The following is a 24,828-nucleotide window of genomic DNA, read 5'->3' on the forward strand; positions in this document are numbered from 1 at the left end:
GATGTGCGTTAATTATAAACATTGAATTTCCAAAGCCGCACTGAGCACAGCAGGATGGATGAACTAGAAAAACTACAGGCAGTCAAAACTGGGTTGAGAACTAAAGGTAGGATCAAGAAAGATGCCTATGGCACCTAAATCCTGCTTTCAGATGCCCGAGTCCCTGTTTTAGGCTAAATTGCTCTTCACAACCTCCTACTCAGCTGCTGCCTAATTTTGTAGTTACTGTATGTGAACATTCATTGAATAAATTTTGGACATTAAAGTTCTATGGGTGCCTGTGTTTCTACTACTGAGCATGCACACTGCAGTGGCACTCGGTGTCCAGGTCCATATCTCCTGCAAAAGCTGGAATAATTCACAAACTGAAAAAGACAGATATTTGGATGCATAAATCACATGTGGAGCCCAATCTGATAAGTAGTCCCTGAGCATACCAACTGGATTGTGCCCCATGTGTGAGTTCATACAGCCAGGAGAAGGAGAAGAGGAAAATTTCTGTTGTAATGTTTATCCTAGATGTTAGAGTGTTTACCCAGGATGAGGAGAGATTTGAACAGAGGCCAGAGGATATTCTTCTGACAAGGGGTGCACTCAATGACTCCTACTTTAAATAGAGTAATATTAATTGGGCTGAGAGAGTCAGAATGACACTCTAGCTTAGCAGTTACAACACAGAGAGCGTGTCTCAGCCACGCTGTACTGCTGGCCATTTAGGTGGGTGGTGCTGTCCAGAGTTCACAGGATCCCTTTATCACAGGACATTTCAGGCAAAAACTGGAGCTCTGTCTGCCCTGTATGTCAGGGCTCCAGAACAGTGTTTCTTAAACTATGTTCCAGAGAATAGTGGTATTCCGCGGACAACATATAGGTGTGCTGTGAGCCTCTGAGACTTTCTGGATATCATACACTGATGGTTTATATTTTCTGTTATTAAAACCAGATACAATGTTACTGCTTCATTGCTATGGTACCTGGTTAAATTACTTCATTTTGTTTTTGCTGTATATATTGCTGTTTGGTTTTTTTCAGGTCTGACAACAATTTTTTTAAGAAAATGTTCATAGGTGTTCCACATAAAAAAAATACTATTGTTTGGTGTTGTGCAGCCTCAAAAGGTTTAAGAAACACTGCTCCAGATGGAGTGGCATGTCCCTCATTTCACTATTATGTGTAGGGGCAGCCAGTGGTGCTGCATGCTGCCTTCACCTCAACTGCTAGCTCTACAGCTCCCAGTGGCTGGGAAATCATGGCTCATGGGGACTGCAAGGTCAGTGACCTTCAGAGGTCACCTAGTCTAGTCTCTTGTACTCAAGGCAGGACTATATAACTAGAATATCTCTGACAAGTGTTTGTCTAACCTTCCCTTAAAAACCTCCAAGGAAGGAGGTTCTACAACCTCTCTAGGGTATTTATTCCAGTGCATAACTACCCTGAAAGGAATTTTTCCTAATGTCCAATCTGAAGCTCCTTCGCTGTAATTTAAAACCATTACTTCTTGTCCTATCCTCTAAAGTTAACAAGAACAATTTTTCTCCCTCCTTCTTATAACTTTTTATGTACTTGAAAAGTGTTATATCCCCTCTTCATCTTCTCTTCTCCAGACTAAATAAACGCATTTTTTCTCAATTTTCCCTCATAAGTCATGCTTTTTAGACTTTTAATTATTTTTATTGCTTTCCTCTGGACTTTCTCAAATTTGTCCACATCTTTTCATGATATGTGGCTCCCAACACAGGCCACAACAGTCTACTTGAGGCCTTATCAGGACAGAGTAAATAAGAAGAATTATTTTTTTTCTCATGTCTCACTTCCAATACCTCTAGCTTACAGCCTCAAGTGATAATCACTGTTTCTGCAAGTGTTACACTGTTGACTTATATTTCGCTTGCAAGGTACTAAGACCCCCTTCGATCCCTTTCTGCATTATTTCTTTCTAGGCAATCTTTTCCCATTTTGTATGCATGAAACATTTTTTCCTAAATGGAGTACTTTGCATTTGTCCTCACTGAATTTCAGCCTGTTTACTTCAGATTATTTTTCAATTTGTCCAGATCATTTAAAATTTTAATCCCGCCCTCCAAATTCTAAAGTATATTCTCAAGTAAAGGTCAGCTAATGGTTATAAAAAAGCACCTTCTCTTGCTGTTCTGTGTGAACTCCCATGCAAGTTTAAATTAAACTTTATTCTAGCAAAAGTAGGTGAGACCATTCTGGATTGGGCTTCTGTAATCAAGCTAGGTAGCTAAACACCTATCTTCCTCTGATGTATTAATAACAAAAAGAGACAGCTACCTTCCTACAGAGTTGAGCATGCATCCTCTCATAGGTATCTCCCATTGGCTAGCTTAGGTAGGTGGTTGCCTGCCTAGCAGGGCTGGCTTTGTGGATTGCTTCTAGGCCTGTCACTGCCCATTCCTTGTATAGGAGCCTGGGTGCACAACTCAGGCTTAATGGACCACAATGATGATATCTGTGACTTTATAGTCAGCATCTAAAGCCCTTTTGTGAACCTAAGCCCAGGAAATGATAAAAATGTTTTTTGACACTCAGCACTGTATATGAAAAGGGAAATACCACGCCTCCAAAGAAATACTCTTCCTGCAGATGACATACACTGGCTTGTTGGTAGCTCTAAATCTCAGGCAAACTTAATTAGTGCTGGAGCACTTATTGCAGCTAAGTATTGCCATCATAAATCACATTTCAGTTACGCATACTTTTTCAAATTTGCATGAGTGGTTTTTTTTTTGCTATTCTGATTTCTGCTCAAAGATAATTTTTTTTCTTTTCTTTGCACTACAGCAGTTGTACCATTTTTGGGAATGACTAAGTGAACCCTATTATAAAAAAAACCCCTAAAATATGGAACTTTTACACGAACAGTTTTAGCAATGTTTGGAAGCAAAATATGAAATTTGGTAGGTAATAGCTGTGAGGAAGGAAAGGTGTCATAGTTTCCTTGTAAAAATCCATTTTCCTTGTAACCAAGTTTACTAACTAGCTAGCTTGCACATGCCTGATCACTTTTGAACAATACCTGAAATTTCAACTTTCACATCTGCTGATGTTTGAGTGCTTAACTTGGTAACTCTAATGTAATTGTGATGCTATCCAATATTATGCATGAACTATATTTACCAGATTGTGACCCTTCCAGCATTCCTGTACAGCAGAGAAAGGTACAGTGTAAGGAGTCTCTGGATTCTCGCATCACAGGGAAGAACGCAGTTTCCACAGGGCTGCTACTTTCTCTTTTCCTCTGTCTATGTTATAGGACAATAATGGGGCATAAAAGAAACCTTTGATGTGCAGTGTCCTCAAATACACTAGCCAAGTGAACGGGTTTGCCAGGAAAGTAATCTGAACTGTCTGTATTGCTAGCACAGACTCTTTCTTCCCCTTGAGCAAGGGGATACCCAAATTATGATACTCTGAGTCACAGTCAGTTTCTGGCCTCATCATTGCCAGCTGTGAACATTAAAAAAATCATGAGATTGGCTTCAAAATCTTGTTTTTAAAAATACTTTGTGATTATTTTTATTTGCATTTTGGGTTTTAAAATTCCAGGATATATAGGTATCACACTTTCAAGATTTTTTCTATAATAATCAAGACTAAAAACTTCCTATCTATCTGGATATAAAGATACAGATACTAATATGTGAGAATTTGAGTGTGTGTGTATCACTCCAGGAGCTTGGGAAAAATTGTAAGAGTTAGCAAGATTGTGGTGTGTTTCTGGGGGTAGAACAACAGTGAATTGCCTCTTCCTCAGGGCTTGTGGCAAAGCCAAAATTCGGCCCAAATTGTTGGGCCCTGTTTACACAAGGATTACATATACAGGATCACAAGTACTAATGTAAGGAAGCTCCACTGGAAGAAACTCTATGCCAGATGTAACTCCTGGCAGGATCATGCCTTACTTAGTAGAACTGACGTCTTGGGACAATTTTCACACTGGATATACATCCCTACCAACTTCAAGCACACCCAAATCCTTGGGTCAATACTCTCTAGGGCTGTGGCCGCAATAGCCCCTCCTTTTGGAGGGGCTATGGTAATCTGGCACTTTGGAATATGCTAATGGGTGCTGCCAGGAATATGCAGCACTTCATTAGCATAATGGCAGCTGTGCACACTCAAAACTGCCGGTTTGAAATGTGTAGCCAGGAGCCTTTCAAAACAGCCTACCTGATTTCAAAAGCCCCTTCTTCCCAAAACCAGATGGGAAAAGGGGGTTTTCAAAATCTGGGGCTGTTTCAAAAGGCCCGTGGCTACATAGGCAGCATGCATTTCGAAACCAGCAGTTTCAAAGTGCGTGGGGCTGCCATTATGCTAATAAGGCACTGCATACTCCTGGCAGTGCCTTATTAGCATATTCCAAAGTGCCACACTACCATAGCCCCTCCGAAAGGAGGGGCTAGTATGGCCACCGTCTAGCAGTTGGAAGTTAATTTCAGAAATTTTTCTCTTGCGTTAATTTTACAAGTGACATGAACAGCACACATCTGTATTCAGTTCTTTGGATACAGATATTTTTCCAAAACCCTTAGCCTATAATAAAGATAACACGATGTACAGAAAGATGCAAAAAGTTACAGGGAAAATCAGCATCTTACATTAAATTAAGCAGAATGTATTATTAAATGAGGACATTAGACAAATTACCATTTCACAATATAAATTATTTTACTCAAAAATAGCTATTTTGTTCTTTTAGCATTCCACAGTTAAAATTTTGTTTCACCATTTAGACTTAAGTGATAATGAAATAAAACATGATAATGATTGAAATGCCACAAAAATCTTTGTTGGCATCATCTGCTAGGGTGATCGTCAAATTCAGATGAATTAAATTAGATTTTTATACAATATAAAGTGTAAGTCATTTCTTTTTTGATATATTCGTAATATTACATTATTTCAAGTCGTGTTAATATTAACCAGAGACCTACTGAAGAATTCAGTTTTCCTAAGCATCTGTAGAGCAAAACATGATATATTCTGGTAGATTCTTTGTCAGTACAGGATTTTGTACAACATTGGTAAAAATAGATCAGAGCTATGAATTAGTCTTCTCTTCTTGGTGGTCATTCAATAACAAGTAGGACATCTTCATGTCATCCTCCTATACGCAAGTCTGTTGATGGCTGACCTGCCTGATTCTGGAGCCACAGGTCTTATCACAGAAGGGGCAAGTGTTGATAGTTGTTAATTTAATTGTATTCCTTATGAGAAAAGGTAGGAACAGTAGCAGAGACATTGGAGCTGCTAGTTTGCAAGTTCAGGAAGATAGCAAATGCTTCACTTTACTTTTGAAATTTATTTTCTCTACTGTAGGAGTTAGAAACTTTTTTTATTAAATGAGGGCTTAAAATCTGGAAAAAAAAAAAAAGATGACTGTTGCTGCATCCCACTCAGGGACTGTTCTGATTTTAAGTAATAAGTATTAACATAATCCCTCATTGTTCCTTTAAAACAAAAAAGCAGTCAAGTAGCACTTTAAAGACTAACAAAATAATTTATTAGGTGAGCTTTCATGGGACAGACCCACTTCTTGAAGCATCTCTTGGAATAGTCCTGAATTTATCCTTCCATTGTTTAGCTACTGTTTGTTCCTTGTTCATACTGTTATCAGTGGGACTTTTACAAATGACCCGTTGTAGCAGGATGAAACTCACCTTTCAGACTATCCAATGAGAGATTTATCACATTCAGAATTCCATTCTCCATTGGATAATGTCCAGAGAAAAACAATCTTTAGTGGCACTGTTGGTGCCGATGTGCTTATATTTAGGGGAGAAAAGACTCCCCTAGCAGAATGGTTCTGGAGATGTTCGTGTTTTGAAAGGAAGAAAAGGCAGTTTGCCTTTCTGCTGTCATGTTTTCCTTTATGCTGAATTTTCTACATTGCCTTCATGATCCAGCAGTAAGAAAATATAAAGACACTAATCCCAACAAGAGAGATTAGTCCGCTGATATGAGGACATACCTAACTTGGTACAACTTAGATCCCCTCAAACCAGTGATTTTCAGACTCTAGTCCTTGGATACGTGGGGGTCTGTGTGAAAACCCAAAGATTTCCAAAGCGGTCTACACCTCCATTTTGAAAAATTTTAGGGGAGAGGGTATTCAAATGAAATGAAAACTATTTTTTTCCCAAAACCAATTATGTGCTCAACAATACATAAATACAGCAATTATTGGTGGTAGTAATTTCCATCTCTACTTGGTCAGGAAAAAGTGTCCTCTGTTAAATGGGGAATACTCTCATATGGATAGTAATGGAGAGGTAGCCGTGTTAGTCTGTATTCTAACAAAATAAACGAGCAGTCACGTAGCACTTTAAAGACTACAAAAATAATTTATTTGGTGATGAGCTTTTGTGGGGCAGACTCACTTCTTCAGATCTGGAGATATGCCATTTCCAGTACAGCACTGATAGTTTTATAACACAGGGGCTGTGTCTACACTACAAAAATAACTTTGAAGTTGCTTACTTTGAAGTACAACTTTGAAGTAAGCAACTTTGAAGATGAGCGTCTACACACACCCTACTTCAAAATTGAACTTTGAAGTAGGGCACTACTCCATTCCCAGGAATGGAGTCAGGACTTTGAAGTTGGGCTTCTTACTGCGTGTAGACTCTCTGCTAGCTACTTCGATGTTGTGCCTAATGTCCAAGTTACGTTCGCAGTTAGTTCCCAGTTGTAGACGCACCCAGAGATTCAAAAACAAACAAACAAAAAAAAAACCTGACAATCAGATGCATAAGACTGAAAGAGTGGGGTAAGGGGGAGAAGTGTCCTGCCTGAGATCACTATGAATACCAAAGATAGGGAAGCTGTCTTTGTAATGTGTGAGGTAATTGCTATCTCTATTCAGACCAAGACTCAACATACCAAATTTGAGCATAAACTGAAGTTTACACATTTCCCTTTATAATCTGCTGTTAAAGTCTCTTTGTTGTAAAATGAGAACAAAGTCTTGTGGCACCTTATAGACTAACAGATATTTTGGAGCATAAGCTTTCGTGGGCAAAGACCCACTTCATCAGATGTATCTGGTTGTCTGTAAGGTGCCACAAGACCTTTTGTTCTCAAAGCTACAGACTAACATGGCTACCTCTCTGATGGTTGTTGTAAAATGCATATTCTCAGGTCTTTAACAGTATGGCCCACTCAACTGAAATGCTCACTGAGAGGTTTATGTGTATTCAGATTCCTAATGTCTGCTTTATGTCCATTACATGCTATCATGTGCCAGCAATGCCCCTTTTTTATGCATATTGGACAAACTGGACAATCACTTCAACAAAGAATGAATGGCTATAAGTTGAGGCTTGGTCTTAATAAAGATAGCAATTGCCTCATGCATTACAAAGACAGCTTCTCTATCTTTGATATTCATAGTGGTATCAGGTAGTATTTCTCTCCCATCCTCCCTGCCCAGCCTTCAGTCCTATTTTATTTCAATGTTTTGGGGATCTCTGTGCTATAAAACTGTCAGTACTGGAAATGGCATATCTCCACATCTAAAGAAGTGGGTCTGCCCCATGAAAGCTCATCACCTATTATTCTGTTAGTCTTTAAAGTGCTACATGACTGCTTGTTTGTTTTTTTCATGTAGATGTTCGCTGTTGAAAGTCTCACCTTCCCCTTAGCATATTGTTTTGTCTTGTTAACAAACAGCATAGTTTGCTCTAGTTTGCTAAAATGTATTTCTCATACAGTTTTCTCTTCTCTTTGAACAGTTTTCAGGATCGACTCTGGATGGTACCAAGAGGGGGATGGGCGTGGATATCTCTCTGCTGAGCTGCCAGTATTTCCTGGCTCAGATTCTTGTTTCTGTAGTGATGGGACCCATCACTACAGCGGTGGGCAGCGCTAATGGTGTGATGTATTTTGCCAGCTTCGTGTCTTTCATTGGCTGCTTGTTTTCCTCTCTGTGTGTGATCTACGAACTACCAGCCAGCGAGGAGCTTGCCGAGGAGGAGCAGCCGTTGCTGCTAAGCGCGTGAAGTGCCAGGTGCCCACCTACTCCGCGGTGGAGGATCGCTCGCACGCTAGATCTGCGCGAAAGGGGCATGAATCCCCATGAGTCCCGCTGGGTGCTAATAAACGCAATGCAGACAGGCAGTGCTTGTGCCTCCTTAGTCCGGCCAGTGGACGATGCCTGCCCGAGGGCAGTGTGTGCGCCCTGAGGGAAGGCTGCTCGGAGAAGGGTTGCAGGCGCTGTGTGTCCGGGGTGGGGGGGATTCCGAACACAGTCCCCGCGAGGCTGGTGTGTGTGGGGGGGGGGGGTGTCACCTGGCCTCAGTGGTCCAGGATGTTGTGGTGTCACAGCTGATTGGCTAGCCCGCTCCTCCTGCCTAGCACTGCTCAGTAGCGGCCGGAGGAGTAGCTTGCAGGGACGTGAATGACCAAAAAGGCCAGCGCCCCTCCACAGCTCCGTGAAAGTGGGTGCGAGCAGCCCCTGACCCCAGTCCCTACCGACTGGACCCGGTGCTCTCCCAGTCTCATCGCCCCCCTGTGCTTCGTATGTGCGGAACGTTCCCCCCCCACACACACACGCGGGGCAAATGGTGCGAGATACTTCACATCCAATGACACTGCAAGGAGTGAAGTCACTTTTTTAATGCAAAAGCCACATCCCTCAAACTCCCCTGCGCCTGCCACTCGGTGCATCCACCTTTGACTGACTGACCAGCCCCAGGGTGATCTGAAGGCCCGTCGGCCTATGGAAGAATGGAGTGGGAACAGCCTGGTTCAGGGGCCAATGGCAGAGCGGAACGGGAACAGCCTGGTTCTCCAGCCAGTGGCAGAGCAGGAGGGGAACAACTTCTTTCGGCGGCCAGGGCCGGGGAGGGGCAGATTTGAAGGAGGCGGGGCACATAACCCCTAGGCTTGGCCGAGGTGGGGGGCGGGGGGTATTGCATGGCTGCGTGACGGCTGGGCCTTTTAGGGTAGGGCCTGGGTACTTGGGCCCGGTGCTGAGCCGAGGGGCCGGAGACTGATCACTGCCAGTCTCAGTTCTGGCTGCAACAGGATTCCAGTCCGCGGGGGCAATGAACCCGGATGCGTTCTCGTCCTCCTGTTAGTGTCCCCGGCGCGCGCGCCCTTACCCGGCCGGGGCTGCGACGTGTCCGAGGCGCCTCCCGCTTCTCATGCCCGGGGGGGGGGGGCTGTATCCCCCGTTTGCCCTTCAACTGCCACTTCTGCCCACCATTTTCAAGCCTGGTCTACATAAGGGCAGAAAGTCGAGCCCAGATGCTCCATTCTAGCTGTACCGTTAGCAGAGCTAGAATTAACATGCCACCATCGACTTCCTACCCTTGTGTAGATCGGGTCTTCCGGGCTGCCGCGGACGTCCTGTTCTCCATGCAACAGGTGAGCTCGGAGATATCGATTTTAGTGCAGAGGATAGACCGTGACGCATCAAACCCTCCCTAAGATATAGAAGGAGCGATCAAGGAAGACAGTGCCATTGCGGAGTGATTAAATGATTTCTTTGCTTCAGTCTTCACGGCTGAGGATGTTACAGAGGTTCCTAAATCTGAGCCAGCCTTTTTAGGTGACAAGTCTGAGGAACTCACTCAGATTGAAGTGACATTAGAGGAGGTTTTGGAGTTAATTGATAAGCTGAATAGTAACAAGTCTCCAGGACCAGACGGCATTCACCCAAGGGTTCTGAAAGAACTCAAATGTGAAATTGCGGAGACGGCCAATATAACACCAATATTTAAAAAAGGCTCTAGAGGAGACCCTGGCAATTATAGACCGATAAGTTTAACATCAGTACCAGGCAAATTAGTAGAAACACTAGTAAAGAATAAAATTGCAAGGCACGTAGAAGAGCACGAATTGGGCAAAAGTCAGCATGGTTTCTGCAGAGGGAAGTCGTGTCTAACTAATCTATTAGAATTCTTTGAAGGGGTTAATAAACATGCGGACAAGGGGCACCCAGTGGACATAATATACCTAGATTTCCAGAAAGCCTTTGACACGGTCCCACACCAAAGGCTTTTATGTAAATTAGGTGGTCATGGGATAGGAGGAAAGATCCTTTCATGGATCGGGAATTGGTTAAAAGACAGAAAACAAAGGGTGGGAATAAATGGTAAATTTTCACAATGGAGGAGGGTAACTAGTGGTGTTCCCCAGGGGTCAGTCCTGGGACCGATCCTGTTCAACTTGTTCATCAATGATCTAGAAAATGAGGTAAGCAGTGAGGTGGCAAAGTTTGCAGATGACACCAAGTTGTTCAGGACAGTCAAAAGCAAAAGGGATTGTGAAGAACTACAAAAAGATCTCAGCAAACTGAGTGATTGGGCAGCAAAATGGCAAATGAAATTTAATGTGGGTAAGTGTAAGGTAATGCATGTTGGAAAAAATAACCCAAATTACACGTACTACATGATGGGGTCAAATTTAGCTACAACAGATCAGGAAAGGGATCTTGGAGTTATAGTGGATAGTTCTCTGAAGACATCCACGCAGTGTGCAGCGGCAGTTAGTAAGGCAAATAGGATGTTAGGAATTATTAAAAAAGGGATCGATAATAAGACAAAAGATATCATACTTCCCCTGTATAAAACTATGGTACGCCCACATCTTGAGTACTGTGTGCAGATGTGGTCTCCTCACCTCAAAAAAGATATATTGGCATTAGAAAAGGTTCAGAAAAGGGCGACTAAGATGATTAGGGGCTTGGAACGGGTCCCATATGGGGAGAGGCTAGAGAGACTGGGACTTTTCAGTTTGGAAAAGAGGCGATTGAGGGGCGATATGATAGAGGTATATAAAATCATGAATGGTGTGGAGAAAGTGAATATAGAAAAATTATTTACCTTTTCCCATAATACAAGAACTAGGGGACACCAAATGAAATTGATGGGTAGTAGGTTCAAAACTAATAAAAGGAAAATTTTCTTCACACAGCGCACAGTCAACCTGTGGAACTCCTTGCTGGAGGAGGCTGTGAAGGCCAGGACTCTATTAGGGTTTAAAAAAGAGCTTGATAAATTTTTGCAGGTTAGGTCTATAAATGGCTATTAGCCAGGGATAAAGTATGGTGCCCTAGCCATCAGAACAAGGGCAGGAGATGGATGGCAGGAGATAAATCACTTGATCATTGTCTTCTGTTCTCCTTCTCTGGGGCACCTGGCATTGGCCACCGTCGGCAGATGGGATGCTGGGCTGGATGGAACTTTGGTCTGACCCAGTATGGCCATTCTTATGTTCTTATGTTCTTAAGTATAGACATACCTTCAGTGACGCTAGCAAGGCTACTGTGGATTTACCCAGAATGGTGTAAAACTTCTGCAAAATACCTGTGTTCCATGCAGTGTTCATGGGTCGGCAACCTATGGCTCTGGAGCTACATAATGGAACCAAATATAATTGGTTTAACGGCTGGATCCCTCCCACCACCCTGCAAAATACCTGTGCTCTGCACAATGATGTGGGGCTGGGAACCTGTGGCTCTGGATCTGACCATGGCTCTTTAAGGAATCCATTGTAGCGTCAGGAGCTGCTGCAGTTGCTGACTCCACTTGCAGCTCCCTGCCACGGCTGAAATAATGGAACTAAATATACTTGGTTTAACGGCTGGATCTCTCCCACCACCCTGCTGGCCATTAAAGCAATTAAATTTAGTTCCATTATTTCAGCAGCTGCAGGGCAGGGAGCTGCAAGAGGAGTCAGCAGCAGGGCCTGATGCCACAATGGATTTCCTAAAGAATCATATGCAGCTTCAGAGCCACAGGTTGTTGACCCCTCACCCTTGCACGGAACACAGGTATTTTCCAGGGTGGTGGGAGGGATCTGGCCATTAAACCAATTACATTTAGTTTCAGTATTTCAGTGGTGACAGGGGAGGGAGTGAACTGCATGGCAACGAGGGAAGTGCTAAGCCTGCAAGAGAACTGGGGGAGGGGCAGCTGAGTCTGCCTCTGCTGGAGCCGTACAGCCCTGCTGAGAAGGAGGTGGTGGCCATGGAGGAGCAGTGGCAGTTGACGCAGCTGGAAGAGCTCATCGGCTGAGTCAGATTAATTCTGGGGATAGGGGGGTGGGTTTGGGCCTGAGAGGGATGAAGCCTGGGGGTGGGTTTGCAGGTTGGGGGGGTAAAGGTTGGGAACAGGGGGATCAGATTTAGGGGCTGAGATGGGTAAAGCCTGGAGGTGGTGGGCAGGTTTGTGGGCCAAGGGGGGTAGAGCCTGGGAATGTTGGGGGAATTATGGCAGGTTGATGCCAGAAGTGGCCAACACGTGACCCGTAGGCTAGAATCTAGCTGAAGGAGCCAGCAGTGGCACCATTGTTAAAGTCGCTTGGGTGGCTCTGAGCTGCATGTGGCTCTTTAATGAGCTCTTTGCAGCTGCCATTGCTCACTCCTCCTCCAGCTCCCTGTCCTGCAGCACTGAAAGAGTAGGACTTAATTTAATTGATGTAACAGTTGGCAGGAGAAATCTGGCTGTTAAACCAATTAAATTGAGTCCTGTTATTTCAGTGCAGCAAGGCAAGGAGCTGCGCCTGCCATGTTGTATGTGGAGGAGCATGGTTGTGAGGAGCCGCATAGCCATGGTGAGAAGGAGACGGTGGCCCAGCGAAGGAGCAGCAGGGGGCTGCAGCAAGCAGAGCTCCTGTGTAAGGTAAATTAATCCTGGCTTTGGGGCTGCGAGGGATTTAAGCCTGGGTTGGGGGGGGGTGGGGGAATGGTGGTTTGGGTCTGTGAGGTGTTTAAGCCTGGGGGTATGGGAGATGGCAGTTTTGTGTTTGGCCCCTGGAACATATAAAAAAATTGCCATGTGGGCCCTGATGAAAAAAGATTGGTCACCCCAACTTAAACCTTTGTTTTCTGAGTACAGCATAGGTTATCTACAAGACTCCACCACTTCACTCTGTCTCAAGGCAACTTCTAGCTGACTCCAGGAGTACCACAGTTGTTGTCCTTCAATCTCAGTAGATCTGCTCCATGTTCTCCATGAGGTCTTCCTTTTTTGCGTTTTCCTTGTGGGCTCCATGTGAGAGCCAGACGGATTATGCTGCATGATGATTTTCTCAGATTGTGGTCTAGCCATCCCCACTTTCTTCTCTTGATTTGAATGTCGAGTCCTTCTCTGTTCCAAAGGTCATTTGTGACAAAGTCTTGCCATTTGATGCGAAAGATGTACCTCAGGCATCTATTTATGAATGTCTGTATCTTGTGATTTGAAGCCTTTTTAGTACGTCAGCTCTTACATCTATACAAGAGCACGCTCTTCGCATTTGTGTTGAAGATCCGCAGTTTTGTCTTTGCAGATATTATTTGTGAACTCCGTATGGGGTGAAGAGTCTTGAGTGCAGCTGTTGCTTTCCCTATCCAGGCATTGATATCCTTGTCTGTTCCTCTGTCTCTGTCCATAATACTCCCCAAGTAGGTGAACTGGTCCACATCTTGACATTAGGGTTGTGGTGAGGGTTAGGCTATGACTTTTACCAAGAGGTTTAAGGTTGGGATTAGGGCAAGAGTTAGCAATTTTTGATTTAAGATTAGTGTTCAGGGTGGGGTATAAAACTTCAGGATGAAGTTTATATTTTAGGGGAAGGGTTCAACCAGCAGCATATAAGTAGGGATGGCAATAGGGTGCCAACCAATAGTGCTTTATAAGGAGCGGTATAGTAAACCCTTGATTTAATGGACGAATGGGGACGAGGGGTGACCGTTAATGCTGAAAGTCCATTAAATGTTGAGGGTTTACTTATATTTGCATAGCATGGCCCCCCACTGCCCCACCAGCCAGGCTTTCCCAGACCAACCTACTCCCCCTCACAAAAAAACAAAAAACAAAGAAAAAAATTGTAAAATGGGTGACTCACCAGAGCTGCTGGAGCCGCTGCCACTGGATCCTCGATGAGTCCTGGGCCACTGCCACGACTGGAGGAGCCGCCAGTGCAACTGGAGGAACTGCCAGTGTGGCTGGACGGCTACAGCCTCTACCACAGCAAGAGCTGCTGCTGATGCAGCTGGAGCTGCCATGCACTCCTCCCACCATGTGTGGGGCGTGTATGCAAGTGCCTTCTGCCTGCGTAAGCACCCCACCTCAATGGAAGGAGTATGTGGTGGCTCCCCAGTTGCGGTGGGAGCCCCAGCTGTGGTGGCTCCTCCAGCAGGGGCAGCTCCAGCTGCGGTGAGGGTTCTTCAGTTGTGGCAGCAGCCCCAGCTGTGGTGGCTTCTCCATCCCCTGCCGAGATCCAGCCATGGTACAGCAGGTCCTGCAGCTGTGGCATGGCAGCTCCAATGGCAGCGGCCCCTTCAGCAGCAGCTCTGGTGAGTTGCCAGCATTTATGTTTTTTCTTTGGGGCAGCAGGAGGGGGGCCGGTGGATTCAGCAGACTTCGGGAAGAATGTGGCCCTGTCGGAGGTCCATTGTTTCCAAAGTCTGCTGAATTGGGGTCTGCTAAATTGGGGTTTAGTGTAGGTTATTTTAGTGTAAGTAACCTACTATGATGGAGCAGGGACATTTGCTACAGGAGGTGAAATTGTTGGGGAAGGGGTTTGCATGCTGACCTGTCATTAAAACTAAGATTTTTGTCATCAGCATTGAACTAAATTTGATGGCAGTCTTGGCCTGTCCCTGATTTTTTTTTTCTTTCACTAAAAATAACTGACAAAATGGGGAAATAGCAGCTGTTCACCCACTGCCATGGCTCCCGTCTTCCATCCTTTACAGCCGCGTCTACACGTGCACGCTACTTCGAAGTAGCGGCGCCAACTTCGAAATAGCGCCCGTCACGGCTACACATGTTGAGCGCTATTTCGAAGTTAACATCGACGTTAGGCGGCAAGACGTCGAAGTCGCTAACCCCATGAGGGGATGGGAATAGCGCCCTTCGACGAATAGCGCCCTTCGACGTTCAACGTCGAAGTAGGGAACGTGTAGTCGTTGCGCGTCCTGCAACATCGAAATTGCGGGGTCCTCCATGGCGGCCATCAGCTGAGGGGTTGAGAGACACTCTCTCCAGCCCCTGAGCTCGATGGTGGCTGCGTGGAGCGGCCCCTTAAAGCTCCCCACCCCCTGCCTTCCTGTGCAGGAAGCTGAGAGAATGTGCAGGTGGCAGCCCAGACACGCGGCCAGCCTGCACGTCCCTCAGCCGCCACAGCCGCCCCCCCCAGCTGCGATGGCTGCACGCCAGCTCCCTAAGTGCCCCCAGGGGACCCCCCCACCAAGGGGAGCCCGGGCTCCCAGCCCAGCAGCCAGGCGGGGAAGTGGCAGCAGGGCCCCTCCTGGACGGAGGCCGAGCTTCGGGACCTGCTGGGGCTCTGGAGCGAGGAGGAGGTGCTTCAGGTAATGGGGAGGAAGAGGTGGAACGCGGATGCATTCACTAGGCTGGCTGAGGGCCTGGCTGCCCGGGGTCACCCTGCCCGCACTCCGGATCATGTCCGGAGTAAAGTGAAGGAGCTGCGGCAGGGTTACGCCTGGGCCTGGGATGTGGCCGGCTGATCTGGGGGCCCCCGTCACTTGTCCCTTTTACAGGGAGCTCAGGGCCATCCTGGGCCCCCGGCACACCTCCTCCCCTCTGGCCACTCTTGATACCTTGGCCGAGGAGCCCCAGCAGGCCCCGGAGGCGGAGTCCACCCCGGAGGCAAGCCCCGCACCCCAGGGGCCCCCCCAGGAGCCCACCCCCGGGGCACTGGAGGAGGAGGGGGAGTCCTCCTCCAGCGACACCGACCTCCAGATCATCCTCCCATCCAGGAGCTCCAGCCAGGCGTCCGCACCCCAGGTGTCCCCCAACCGTGGGAGTGGTAGACAAGGGCACAAATCCTAGCTTGAAGGAAAGGATTGAGTGATGCTTGGAATGATCAGGTGGGTGTTTGTGACCATGAAGTTGTTGTGGGTGACAATGCATCAGCAGCCAGCAGAGGGTTTTGGCTTGATGCCCACTGTGAACATGGTTCAGTTGCCCTGCTATAGAATTTGGGCCAGAAAGGAATTGAGACAGTGATCAGTAGCTAACTGTGTGCATGTGTGTGTGTGAGAGAGAGAACAATGAGTGGTGGTGGTGGTGGGGAAAATGGGTATAGCAGTATCAGATAAGGGTTTGGGTAATAGGTATCGGACGGGTAGCCGTGTTAGTCTGGATCTGTAACAGCAACTTTCACCCCAACATCAACCTCAGGCTGGAACAGTCCACACAGGAGATCCACTTCCTGGACACCACGGTGCTCATACACGATGGCCACATCAATACCACCCTGTACTGTAAACCCACTGACCGCTACGCCTACCTTCATGCCTCCAGCTTCCATCCCAGACACACCACACGATCCATTGTCTACAGCCAAGCACTAAGATATAACCGCATTTGCTCCAACCCCTCCGACAGAGACAAACACCTACAGGATCTCTACCAAGCATTCTTGAAACTGCAATACCCACCTGAGGAAGTGAAAAAACAGATCAACAGAGCCAGACATGTGCCACGAAGCCTCTTACTACAGGACAAGCCCAAGAGAGAAACCAACAGAACAGCACTAGCCATCACCTACAGTCCTCAGCTAAAACGTCTACAGCACATCATCAGGGATTTACAACCCATCCTGGACAATGATCTCCCACTTTCACAGGCCTTGGGAGGCAGACCAGTCCTTGCCCACAGACAACCTGCCAACCTGAAGCAAATCCTAACCAGCAACTATACACTGCACCACAGTCACTCTAACTCAGGGACCCATCCATGCAACAAACCTCGTTGCCAGCTCTGCCCACATATCTACACCAGCAACACCATTACAGGACCTAACCAGATCAGCCACACCATCGTGGGTTCATTCAGCTGCACATCTACCAATATAATTTATGCCATCATGTGCCAGCAATGCCCCTCTGCTATAGACATTGGACAAACTGGACAGTCTCTACGTAAAAGAATAAATGCACACAAGTGAGACATCAGAAATGGCAATATACAAAAACTCGTAGGAGAGCACTTCAGTCTCCCAGGCCATACAGTAGCAGACTTAAAAGTAGCTATCCTACAGCAAAGAAATTTCAGGACCAGACTCCAAAGAGAAATTTCTGAGCTACACTTCATCTGCAAATTCGATGTCCTCAGCTCAGGCTTAAACAAAGACTGTGAATGGCTGGCTAAATACAGAAGCAGCTTCCCCTCCCTTGCTTTTCACACCTCCAGATCAACTGCTCGTAGTAAGCCTCACTCTTGCTGACTGAGCTAACCTTGTTATCCCCACCCTTGCTCTGGCTTATTTATACCTGGCCCTGCAGATTTCCAAGACCAGCATCTGATGAAGTGAGTCTGTGCTCATGAAAGCTCATGCTCAAAACTTTTCTGTTAGTCTATAAGGTGCCACAGGACCCTTCGTTGCTGTTACAGATCCAGACTAACACGGCTACCCCTCTGATACTATATAAACCTTTGTTACTAAGGTAGTCATGCTAAGTAAGGACTATTAATAGTAGTCAAAGAACTTAATGGCCCAGTACTCAGAAAAATGATCTGTGGATGGACTTGTTTTCCCTCTCAGCCTGGGAGGTGGGGTTATGATAGCTCCTACCAAGACATGTGGTCATGTCATTTTATGCTGGGATCCATCTTGGAACACTGTATGTTTCCACAAGAGTGGGACCTGAGCCCTCCCATCCACTAGTCCCAGTCCAGGGCACTGGCAATGGCATGTTCGTGTGCCACTGCATGGATTTGGATGAAACACACTGACTTTGAGATTTAATTCACTAATTGGTAAATTGTTAACTCTCTCTGGACTACTTCATACCCTTCTTCCTGGTGCTGTGCTTTGGACTTCTTTAGGGCCTCTGGGTTGCTCAGCTTGAACTGCTCCTGGTGGCTCCAGCCTCCCCTGAGCATCTGCAGGTATCTGGGCATCTGTCAGGATCTCTGTGCCTCTAGGGCCTGCAGTCTGGCATTCCAGCTGCTCCCAGGCTAGAGTTTGTGAGGTTCATCCTCCCTCTCTAGCGTTCTGCCTGGGGTGAGCTGGATTGCTCCTTTTCACACTGTAACAACCATTGCAGCATGCCCAGCATGGGCAAGGGAGTCTGGGTTCCTGTGTGCAGAATAGAATATAGGAGTAGCTATACTGGATCAGCTCAAAGGTCCATCTAGCCCCGTATTCTGTCTTCCAACAGTGGCCAGTGCAAGGTGTCCCAGAGTGAGTGGACAGAACAGGTAAGTATCATGTGATCCCTTTCCTGTCAGAGACTGGAAATGGATGACAGCCTTTAGGGACACGATTCCTATGCATCTTGGATAATAGTCATTGATGGGCCTAACTTCCATGAATTTATCTAGTTCTTTTTTGACCCCAGTTAAAGTCCTGGTCATCACAATATCCTCTGGCAAGGAGTTCCACAGGCCTACCATCTGCTGCATGTAGAAGAACTTCCTTTGTTTTAAACCCGCTACCCATTAATTTCATTTGATGACCCCTAGTTCTTATGTTGTGGGAAGAAGTAAATAACTTCCTTTATTCACTTTTTCCACAACAGTCATTTTATAGACATTTACCATCGGCCCTGCCCTCCCTCTCCAATCCCAGTCTCCTCTTTTCTAAGATCAAAAATCCCAGTCTTTTTATTTGCTCTTCAGATGGCATCCATTCCAAACATGTAAGTGTGGAGGGGAGGAGGGAAGGGTTAACTCCTTCCTGCTCAGTATGAGAGGCCAGGGCACTATGAGGTGGCTGCTGGACTCTGAGGCGAGTAGGCCAGGCCAGAGCACTATGGGGCGGCACCCCAAATCTGAGGCAAGTAGGCGTGGCCAGCGCACAATGGGATGACAGGCTGACTCTGAGATGAGTAGGCCAGGCCAGGATGTTATGAGGTAGCAGCCAGACTCTGAGGTGAATAAGCCAGGCCTGGGTGCTCTGGGGCAGTAGCCCTTCTCTGAGGTGAGTAGGGCAGGTCTGGGCTCTATGGGGCATTGCCCATACTCTAAGGCGAGTACTCTAGGCCTTGGCACTATGCATCGACAGCCAAACTCCGAGGCAAGTAGGTCAGGCCTGTGTGCTGTGGGGCATCTGCAGGACTCTGAGGTGAGAAGGGCAGGTCAGGGCACTATGGGGCAGCACCTGGACTCTGAGGCGAGTAGACCAGACCAGGTTGCTCTGGGGCGGCAGCTGGACACTGAGGCAAATAGGCCAGGCTAGGGCTCTATGGGGCGGCACTGGACTCTGAGGCGAGTAGACCATGCTAGGTCATTATGGGGTAGCAGCTGGACTCAGAGGTGAGTAGGCCAGACCAGGGTGCTATGGGGCAGCAACTAGACACTGAGGTGAGTAGGCTAGGCTAGGACGCTATGGGGCGGCAGCCAGACTGTGAGGCGAGTAGGTCAGGCCAGGGTGCTATGGGGTAGCATTTGGATTCTGAGGTGAGTAGGCACTGCCACCTCATAGTGCCCTGGCATGGACTCTCTGAGATGAGTAGGCCAGGCCAGGTGCTATGGGGTGGCAGCCAGACTCTGAGATGAGTAAGCCAGGCCTGGGTGCTCTGGAGCTAATGGCATTCTAGAGTGCATTAGGAGGAGCATTTCAAGCAGATCTAGAGAAGCAGTTATTCCCCTCTATTCGGCACTGGTGAGGCCTCATCTGGAATATTGTGTCCAGTTTTGGCCATCCCAGTGTAAAAAGGATGTGGATTTGCTACAGCAGGTTCAGCAGAGGGCAACAAAAACGATTAAGGGGCTGGAGCACAAGACCTATGAGGATAGACTGAGGGATTTGGGCTTGTTTAGTTTACAGAAGAGAAGACTGAGGGTGATTTAATAGCAGCCTTCAACTTCCTGAAGGGGAACTCTAAAGAGGAGAGTGAGAAACTGTTCTCAGTGGTGTCAGATGGCAGAACAAGGAGTAATGGTCTGAAGTTGAAGAGGGAGAGATGTAGGTTAGATATTAGGAAAACCTACTTCACCGGGAGGGTGGTGAAGCATTGGAATGTGTTGCCTAGAGAGGTGTTGGATTCTCCATCCCTCGAGGTATTTAAGTCCCGGCTTGACAAGGTCCTGGCTGGGATGACTTAGTGGGGGTTGATCCTGCATGAAGCAGGGGGCTGGACTAGATGACCTCCTGAGGTCCCCTCCAGCCCTGTGATGCTGTGGGTGTTATGGGGTGTTAACTGTACTGTGAGGCAAGTATTCCAGGCCTGGGCACTATGGGTCAGCAGCCAAACTCCAAGGCAAATAGGACAGACCTGTGTGCTGTGGAGCATCAGCAGGATTCTGAGGTGAGAAGGACAGGGCAGGGCACTATGGGGCAGCATCCAGACTGTGAGGCGAGTAGACCAGGCTAGGCTAGGGCACTGTGGGGCAGCATTGGACTCTGAGGCCAGTAGACCGTGCCAGGTCGCTGTGAGGCAGCAGCCAGACTCTGAGGCAAGTAGGCCAGGTCACGGTGCTATGGGGCAGCATTTGGACTCTGAGGCGAGTAGACCATGCCAGGTTGCTATGGGGCGGCAGCCGGACTTTGAAGTGAGTAGGCCAGACAAGAGTGCTATGGGGCAGCAGCTAGACACTGAGGCGAGTAGGCCAGACCAGAGTGCTATGGGGAGGCAGCTAGACACTGAGGCGAATAGGCCAGACCAGAGTGCTATGGGGAGGCAGCTAGACACTGAGGCGAATAGGCCAGATCAGGGTGCAGTGGGGCAGCACCCAGTCTCTGAGGCATGTAGAGTAGAGTAGTGAGGCGCACCTCACTGCCCATCAGTATGCCTGGACCTCTCCAACAACCCTTGTTTCAGCTGCGCCCCAGTTTCATCCTTCGTAGGCTTGCCAGACATCCTGCAATATGCAAGACAGTCCTGTATTTCCATGAAAAGTCACATGTCCTGCATTTGTGTAAAAAATGTCCCATGTTGACATTTTTGCATAAATGCGGGACTGCAGGACTTACCATTATCAGAAGGTATTCAAGTTAAGGGAGTAGAAATCTGGATATGGTAACAGCTCGATAATATTCATTAATTAGGGGTGCTATTGAGAGTGACTAGGAAGGGCAGCATGGTGATTTTTAGCTAGAACACTCATCTGCTGTCACTAGGCACAGCATCAGTGCATAGCTGGTGATGGGAGTTGGTGTGATGATGTCTCCCATGTATGCAATGGGCTTCCATGCCATCTGTAACCCAGAGAAACGGGGGATACCTTTCTTCCCTGGAAAACAGGATAAAGGAAGGAGAAAGGGCCTGGCTGGTTTGAACTGGGAACTGGGCAGTTGTGCGGGGGAGCAATCTCAGCAGACTCAAGGGGGAGGAAGCAGGGCCAGGGGCATGGCTCGGGGAACCCCTCTGGGCCCCTGTCTCCAAGATGGATTGTACTGGCATCTTCTGGTTTCAGTGCTGACAAGTCTGTTCTGCACCATGTCCCTGTCAACTAATAACCCTTCTGTTCTCTGTGCTGAAAGAGAGTCACATCTGACTGCAAATGGGGTGCAGGGCCAGGTGACCCCCCACACACTGTGACACATGGCGCTAGTAGAGACAGGGGCAGCACTAGGAGGGACTCGCTGCAGGTGTCAGGTGCCTGAATCTCACCTTGGTAGTGTACAGCCAACCCTGTCACTGCCCTGGTGCTGTGTACACAAACCAGCCCTCTTCACTACATCGCCTGAGCCAGGTTCCTGGGCTGGTGTCATCAGCTCCACCAGGAGATGCAGTGTGAAGGCCAGGTGGCAGACCCAGGGCAGCTCTGGGCTTTTCCATGCAGAGCTGGGCAGTTGAGGGGCCATGACAGTAACCCCTCCCCATAAGCTGGGCAGGGATGGGACCTCATCTCTCCTGTTAACAGATCGCATGGTCTGGTCCCTACAGCCCACCCTGTCTTCTCCCCCGGTCTGATCAGGGACCCCAGCCTGGCTGAGACTGGACCCAACCGAGTGCGCTGGGCATTGCTCCCTATTTATGCAGCGATCCCTGATGGCCAGCTGTGACAGTGTCCTGCCTGCTCTCCCTGTACCTCTTGGCCACAGAGACCCCAGGCCATCAGGGTGAGCAGCGGCCTGCATGTTCCACTTTCTGGGGAAGTGATCCCTGAAGGCCTGGCACTAAGATGGGCATGGCACAGGGGCTGTGCATAGGCAGGTGCCATTCTCAGCAGTCCAGGCAGGGCTGGTCCCATGGGCGGGGAACTCCTCTGGGTGTTTGGCTGTGACACTCCAGGTGTCTTTCCCAAACCTGAGGAGCACCTTAGTGGCAGATGGAGAACTTGTCTCTTGCCAACAGAGACTGGATCCTTAACAGATATTACCTCCTGGGGTCTGGCTCTTTGATAGGCCAGGAATATGAGAGTGGCTTCCACCTTACCCATTTTCAGGCTTGCACAGATCTGCCCCCTTTCAGTCTTCCTCTGACTATGTGATGTGGCAACCGCTGTTATAGATTTCCCAGATACGTTGTAGAAAGTGGGCCATGTGGGGATCTCTGAAAAGCTTATTGTTTGCCAAGTATAATTATGCTGTGTATGTGCATGTAACACTTTTGTCTGTGAAGTTAGGCATATTGGCTGTGTGCTTGTATTTGAAATGTTTGCTTCTGGGAGACACCAACAGGAGGTTTGTCAAGAGTTTGTGAACAGTGAAAGGACTCTTCATGTTGCCTGGAGGTGCCTGATTGACAATGGGCATTGAGAGTTGCCAATCTACATCTGATGGGCTTTCCTGTGAACATTCAGACTAGCACAGGGGCAGAGGCTTCTACCTGAAAATTACACAGCACTGGGACATGTGCTCTGCCCACGTGACTCCAAGCTCCATCTTGTTGCTGTACTTTCCCACAGGAAGAACAAAGGATTCCCTCTACATGGGAGAAGATACAGAAAGCCCTGGGAACGCTTCCATTTTGTCTTCAAACCCTGCCTCTTTCCTGCAGCAGCTTCTCTACTGCTCAAGCCTCTGGACTGAGATTGTGAGCCAAGGAATGCATTCTCACAAAGGACTGAGGACCTGCTAGGCATTTGGAAGTAACCAGACTTGACTTGAGACACCACGTTGTTCCACTTCTGCTTCAAGCCTCAATCAAGAACTTTGCAATTGTTGTATGTAATGTGATTCCTTAAACAATGTTAACTCTTATCTCTCTTCTTTTTTTTCTGTTTATTTCTCTGTAAACCCTGTTTAAACCATTCATCCCCATCCTATCTTTCTCTTTTCCTTTCTGTCTCTTTTTTGATAGAGCTTTAGATCATAGAATACTAGGACTGGAAGAGACCTTCAGAGGCCATTGAGTCCAACCCCCTGCCCTCATGGCAGGACCAAGTACTGTCTAAACCATCTGTGACAGACATCTATGCAACCTGTTCTTAAATATCTCCAGCGATGGAGATTCCACAACCTCCCTTGGCAATTTATTCCACTGTTTGACCACGCTGACAGTTAGGAACTTTTTCCTAATGTTCAACCTAAACCTCCCTTGCTGCAGTTTAAGTCCATTGTCTCTTGTTCTATCCTCAGAGGCCAAGAAGAGCAAGTTTTCCCCCTACTCCTTATGACACTCTTTTTTAGAGATTTGAAAACTGCTATCATGTCCCCCCTCAATCTTCTCTCTTCCAAACTAAACAAGCCCAATTCTTTCAGCCTTTCTTCATAGGTCACGTTCTCTAGACCTTTAATCATTCTTGTTGCTCTTTTCTGGACCCTCTCTAATTTCTTCACATCTTTCTTGAACTGTGGTGCCCAGAACTGGCCACAGTATTCCAGCTGAGGCCTAACCAGTGCAGAGTAGAGCAGAAGAATGACTTCTCGTGTCTTGTTACAACACACCTGTTAACGCATCCCAGCATCATGTTTGCTTTTTTTGCAACAGCATCACGCTGTTGACTCATATGTAGCTTGTGGTCCACTATAACCCCTAGATCCCTTTCTTCTGAAGTCATTCCTAGACTCCTCCCATTCTGTATGTGTGACACTGATTGTTCCTTCCCAAGTGGAGCACTTTGCATTTGTCCTTATTAAACTTCATCCTGTTTACCTCAGTCCATTTCTCCAATTTATCCAGATCATTTTGAATTATGACCCTGTCTTCCAAAGCAGTTGCAACCCCTCCCAGCTTGGTTTCATCTGCACACTTAATAAGTGCACTTCCTGTGCCAATATCTAAATTGTTGATGAAGCTATTGAACAGAACTGGTCCTAAAACAGACCCCTGCAGAACCCCACTTGTTATACTTTTCCAGCAGTACTGAGAACCGTTAACAACTACTCTCTGAGTATAGTTATCCAGCCAGTTATGCATGCACCTTATAGGTAGCCTTATCTAAGTTGTATCTGTCTAGTTTATTGATAAGAATATTATGTGAGACTGTATCAAATGCTATGCTAAAGTCTAGGTATACCACATCCACCACTTCTCGCCTATCCACCAGGCTTGTTATCCTATCAAAGGAAGCTATGTAAATATGGAGATACACATCTCATAGAGCTGGAAGGGACCTTAGGAGGTTATTGGATCCAGTCCCCTAACAGGACTGAGCACCATCCTTTTTTTTTTTTTAAAAAAAAAAGGTATCTTTGCCACAGATCCTGAAATGGCCCCTCAAGGGACTGAGCTCATAACCCTGAGTTTAACAGGGCAATGCTCAAACCACTGAGCTATACCACCCCTCTTTAAGATGCTAAAGTAGTGGCAGTAGCTTGATTTCTGGGCAGGATCTGAGATGTGTGTATTGATCTGGGAACATGGCTCATCCACTGGGATTGGAAGAACCTGGTTGTCGGATGACGTTGGTTTCCCAGCTGCTGGGCCTGGTGCAGGGGCAGATACTGGCGAACCAGCGTGTCAGAGGGATTTACTTGTGTGATTTCTTGTTAGAGTGTGGACCAGATGTT

The 24,828-nt window shown here is 47.2% G+C and overlaps 1 protein-coding gene and 1 long non-coding RNA gene across 3 annotated transcripts in view; both read left to right on the plus strand.

Moving 5' to 3' along the window:
- SLC45A1 (solute carrier family 45 member 1) overlaps positions 1 to 8,136 on the plus strand; it is a 52,555-nt gene extending 44,419 nt beyond the window's left edge. For both annotated transcript variants that reach the window (XM_074975798.1, XM_074975799.1), the window contains one exon: positions 7,758 to 8,136. In XM_074975798.1, coding sequence (XP_074831899.1) covers positions 7,758 to 8,024 — 267 coding nt within the window. In that variant the 3' untranslated portion in view covers positions 8,025 to 8,136. The remainder of the gene's footprint in view (positions 1 to 7,757) is intronic.
- Positions 8,137 to 9,262: 1,126 nt separating this feature from the next.
- On the plus strand, positions 9,263 to 23,912 carry LOC142001004 (uncharacterized). The gene is made up of 3 exons (XR_012642367.1): positions 9,263 to 9,393; positions 12,512 to 12,653; positions 22,782 to 23,912. It is a non-coding gene; the product is annotated as an uncharacterized LOC142001004 (long non-coding RNA).
- Positions 23,913 to 24,828: the final 916 nt, after the last annotated feature.

The sequence above is a fragment of the Carettochelys insculpta genome, chromosome 23, assembly GCF_033958435.1.
Source record: "Carettochelys insculpta isolate YL-2023 chromosome 23, ASM3395843v1, whole genome shotgun sequence".
Taxonomy (NCBI): domain Eukaryota; kingdom Metazoa; phylum Chordata; order Testudines; family Carettochelyidae; genus Carettochelys; species Carettochelys insculpta.